This window comes from Myotis davidii, unplaced genomic scaffold (assembly GCF_000327345.1).
Source record: "Myotis davidii unplaced genomic scaffold, ASM32734v1 scaffold512, whole genome shotgun sequence".
NCBI lineage: Eukaryota > Metazoa > Chordata > Mammalia > Chiroptera > Vespertilionidae > Myotis > Myotis davidii.
In genome coordinates, this window is record NW_006284323.1 from 1,710,639 (window position 1) to 1,715,612 (window position 4,974).

Sequence of the window (4,974 nt, forward strand, 5' to 3'; positions counted from 1 at the left end):
GCAGCTCCGACTCGTTGGAGGAAGACACAGCAGAGCTGAGTCATAGGACTAGGGTGAGGCCTAACCTTGATTCTGAGCGTCTTGGCAGCCAAGGCACAAAGGAAAATGGGTTGAATTGCACTGGTTTTTATTCTTTTTTTTTTTTTACTGAAAGGAAACATACACATTTGTTTGGAAAGATGGAATTTTTTTCATGATCCTAGAAAACATGTTTTATGAAGCCTTTCATGAAGGGCTTTGGGAAACGTTAGTCACTTCTTAAACTGTGTCTTTTTACTATGGTTTTGCAAAAGGTTTTTTAAAAATCCTCATGACTTGCTTTTTTATAGCACTCAGATTCTGATATAAGAATTATTGTGCCCAGACTGAGGGCTAAACTACTTTTTACATAATTCATATTCCTTAGGTGCCTGTTGTATGCCAGAATTTTTCTTCAAAAACAGAGATTAATTATATTTGAATATAAAAATATATGTTAATGATTTTATTAGAATACTAGAGGCCTGATGCGTGAAAATTCATGCAAAAGTAGGCCTTCCTTCCCCTGGCACCAGCTTCCCTCCAGCACCCGGGACGCGGCTTCCCTCCTCTGGCTGCCTGCAGGCACCCAGGACCCAGGCTGGCTTCCCTTGGACTGCCCACAGGCACCCGGGACCTGGTCTGGCTTCCCTGTGGCCCTGGCTTTGTCAGTATGGACATCTGGAAGATGTCTGTTCTAGTTAGCATATTACCCTTTTATTATTATAGATTACATGCTAAAGTGTTATATTACAGTTTTGCTCCCCAATACATGGATTTTCACATGAAAATGTAAGAAGCCTGGTTTCTGAATCTGGCTCTCCTTCTTAAAAGGACACAGTCAGCCTGGCTTGTGTAGCTCAGTGGTTGAGCATGGACCTTTGAACCAGGAGGTCACAGTTTGATTCCCGGTCAGGGCACATGCCTGGGTTGTGGGCTCGATCCCCAGTAAGGGGTGCGCAGAAGGCAGCCGATCAATGATTCTCTCTCATCATTGAGGTTTCTATCTCTAACTCTCACCACTGATGTTTCTATCTCTCCTTCTCCCTTCCTCTCTCTGAAATCAATCAAAACATTTTTTTAAAAAAAGGACACAGTCAGATTGGAGTAGGGCCCAGCCTAATTGCCTAACTTTAACTTAGTTAGCTCTTTAAAGACCTGTCTCCTACTACTGTCGCATCCTGATGTACTGGGAGTTAAGACTTCACCCTGTGAATACCGGGGGATGCAGGTCAGCCCATGACACACCATAGTGACCACAGCTGCAGCGACAGCTTAGGTCGTTTCCGTGTCTTGGCTCTTGTGAACGATGCTGCAGTGAACTCTGCGGCGCACACATTGCTGGGAGATAGTGCTTTCATTTCCTTCGGGAAAGTACCCAGAATGGGCTTGCTGGATCGTGTGGCGGCTCTATAGTCTTAATTCTTTGAGGAACTTCTGTACTGTTTCCCACAGAGGCTGCACCAACAGTGCACAAGGGTTCCCTTTTGTCCCCACGTCCTCGCCAGCACTTACCTCTTGTCCTTTTGACGACAGCCATTCTGACAGGTGTGAGGCGATACCTCATTGCGGCTTTGATTGCATCTCCCTGATGATGAGTGATGTTGAGCATCTTTTCACGGGCCTGCTGGCCATCTATATGTCTTCTGTGGGGAAATGTGTACTCAGATTTTTTTGCCCATTTTGTAATTAGATTATTTGTTTTGTTTTTGCCGTTGAGTTGTGTGAGTTTCATACATATTTGGGATGCTAACCCCTTACCACATGTGTGATCTGCAAATATCTTCTCCCGTTCCCTAGGTTGCTTTTGCGTCTCGTGGCTGGTTTCCTTTGCTGTGCAGAAACGTTTTTGTTTGAGGGGTTCCACTTGTGGACTTTGCTGCCTCTCTGACGTCCTCCGTTCTTCTCTTCCTGTGTGTTCACAGACGGCCCTCCCATCACAGACTATATGATCCTCAATGTCACCAGCAGCAGCTTTCAAGTGTCCTGGGGTTTAAGTTCCACCCAGAACCGCACCTTCCACGTGCAGATTTCCAGGGGCGAGGAGCCGCTCAGGAGTGCCAGGACCCAGGCGACGACCCTGGAGGTGACGGGGCTGGAGGCCGGGGTGCTGTACTGGGTGAAGACCAGCTACCAGGCCTGCAGGACCAATGTCACCGCCACGCTGACCGTCAGAACCGGTGAGGCCCTCGTCTGAACACCGTGTGTTTCCTGTGAGCTGGTCTGTCTATCCCGATTCTGTTGCCCCAGAAACGCAAACTGTGGCTCTTCTAACCAGGCAGGGGCAGGCCTGGGCTTGGCCCCACCGTCCTAGTGGGCGGTGGGCGCTCCGTGTCCTCTGAGCAATGTCTGGGGGTCATGGCCATCATGGCCCCCTCGCTCCCCTCCCTGCGTCCTGCAGGCATGGAAAGACCTTCTGTGACACTTAACCCCTCAGGGCTGAGTGTATAACTTCCCCAAACCAGGACGTGAGCACCATGCGAAACCTGCAGAAGGTGCACCTCATTTCCCACATGGTGCACGTGACAAGCAATGCCCCGCCTACTGTGCCAGTGCCAGGAGAGAACTTTTCCCCAGACACACACGGGTAGGAATGAACCGGGAATTCTGGCGTCCAGAAGGCAGCTGGCATGGCCACACGACTCTACCAGGTGGCTGACCCTTGCCCGGCCCCATGGTTCGAGCCCCCCTTTGCCTAGTCACGGTGGTACCTGGGTGGTGCAGGCCTTGATCGATACTTTTAAATTTCCCTCAAAGCACAGGTTTATGGAAAGCGTTGACAGAAAACCGTGGGATGCTGGGTCACTGGGCTTCAGCTAATGTGCGCGATTGTCTGTCTCAGAGGCCCGTGTGTTTGGAGTCACGGTGAGGATCCTGAACCGCACCCTGACCGAGCCGCTGCTGGACCGCGGCAGCCCCGAGTACCGGGACTTCTCCCGGCAGCTGCTTCAGGAGGTAAGGCCAAGGGCGGGCGCGGAGAGCTGTCCCTGATGCTCCGAGCGAGGAGCCACATAAGCCGTTGCTCAAACACTCCCCCCTCCTCGTTTATGGGGGACTTAATCTAGATTTGGGGCCAAACCGTCTTTGAAATATGTGTTTTGGATTCAAATGGTCTACCCATGGTCAGCAAACTGCGGCTCACGAGCCACATGTGGCTCTTTGGCCCCTTGAGTGTGGCTTTTCCACAAAATACCACGTGCAGGTGCGCACGTACAGTGTGATTGAAACTTCATGGCCCATGCGCAGAAGTTGGTATTTTGTGGAAGAGCCACGCTCAAGGGGCCAAAGAGCCGCATGTGGCTCGCGAGCCGTGGTTTGCCGAGCTGCAGTTTGCCAACCATTGGTCTACACCACTTGATTTCCTGTCGAACTTCCTCCCTGGGATCTGGGGGCTCGGTCTTCCCACTGGGGAGCGGCTTCATCGGGACGCTAAGCAGGGATCAGGCATCCATCCCCCTGTGGCTAAAGGGGGACATTAGCACCCAGCCTGGGAGGACCAAGAAAGAAGTGACTTCATAAACAGTCAAGAACCATGAAAGGGCTAAGATTTTACCCTCCCTGCAAACGAATAAGTTAGCCTCTTCCTGTTGCCTGGGTGCTGGCTGAAGACACCGGATGCCTGGGTTAGAGACAGAGGGCTTTGTCCAGCCCAGCAGGCAGTGTGAGCGTCCCGCGGGGGCCAGTTCCCCCCTACCCCCGGGTCCCACAGGGGTGAGTCAGAGGGGCCCAGGTGGGTGATGCACACAGTAAGTCTGCATCACAGCAGGGGAATCCCCAAGCTTGCGGAGCTCGAACCTTTGTAACTGGGCTGTGAGCAACCCTGACTAAATCTTACTCCGTAAGGAGACATTGCCTTTATTCTCTCCGACAGGGAACAAATCTGCCCTTTTTGCACCATGATCTCTCTCCCCTAAGGCTGTTCATCATACAAACGTCTCGGAACGATATTCTGGAACAAAAGGGCAGTTATGGCTTCGGCTTCTGCTTGCAAAATGTGTAGAAATGCGAGAGGCCAGAGGAGGGCTGCCTCTCCACAGTCACCTACAGGGAAAATTGGTTTTGGAACTTCCTGAGAGAAGCCGTCTGCTTTGCACTGGGCTGGGCGTGTGTGCAGGAATGGTGTGGCAGGAGCGGGGCGCAAGGCTGCTGTCTCCCTGGCTCCGGCAGGGCTGGCCCTGAGCCCCTGGCTCTGTCTGGGGGAGACAGCCCTGTAAGTGGGGGACAGTGCCAAACAGCCATGAGATTGTTCCTTGGCGGCCCCTTGGTCAGTCAACCCATCCGTCCGTCAATCCAGCAGCCCCTTGTCTCTCTCTCACACAATTTGCCTTCACACCGATGTTCAGAGCACCCAGAGGACACTGCATCTCTCATGCTCCACGACAGAGAGCCGGACTGTAGTGGTCACTGTCCGTCCTCACCAACGCCCGGTCCGCTGTCCCAGGGGAAGCCCAGTGGGGGTGCAGTGAGCTGGGGGACCTTTGCTTGCCCCAAGAGGTTGGTTGCTGGGTGCCTCTTCTTGGTCCTGGAGGGGACACATGGATCCTGTGCCCCGTCTGCAGCCACACCTGGGCCTGCTGGCGGTGTGAGGGATGCTGATGGAAAATCGGCTCTCACAGGGGCTGTCGCCTCTCCCTGGCCAGGTTGAAAGTGCCTTCCCGCCGGCGGTGTCAGACCTGTGCAAAAGGGGGAAGCTGAGGCTGCAGATCGTGTCCCTCCAGGCCGGGAGCGTGGTCGCGAAGCTCAGAGTGACGGTGCAGGACCCCGAGTTCCCCGTGGGTGTCTCCACGCTGGCCCCCATGCTCCCACGGCTATGGGCAAGCACAGTGTTCCAGATTGACCAGAGGGGGACGCTGGTGCAAGGTAGGTGAGGAGATCCAGAGGCTACTGGTGGCTCTACCTGCTGCAGGCCTGCCTTCTCCCTCGGACCTGGAGGGCCGCCTGGCCTTGGGCTTTAAT

At 53.4% G+C, this 4,974-nt stretch overlaps 1 protein-coding gene across 1 annotated transcript in view; it reads left to right on the plus strand.

Moving 5' to 3' along the window:
• UMODL1 (uromodulin like 1) overlaps nt 1-4,974 on the plus strand; it is a 54,411-nt gene that overhangs the window by 19,423 nt on the left and 30,014 nt on the right. Inside the window, exons 7-9 of the mRNA XM_006754362.2 lie at nt 1,944-2,198; nt 2,861-2,973; nt 4,659-4,878. Coding sequence (XP_006754425.1) covers nt 1,944-2,198; nt 2,861-2,973; nt 4,659-4,878 — 588 coding nt within the window. The remainder of the gene's footprint in view (nt 1-1,943; nt 2,199-2,860; nt 2,974-4,658; nt 4,879-4,974) is intronic.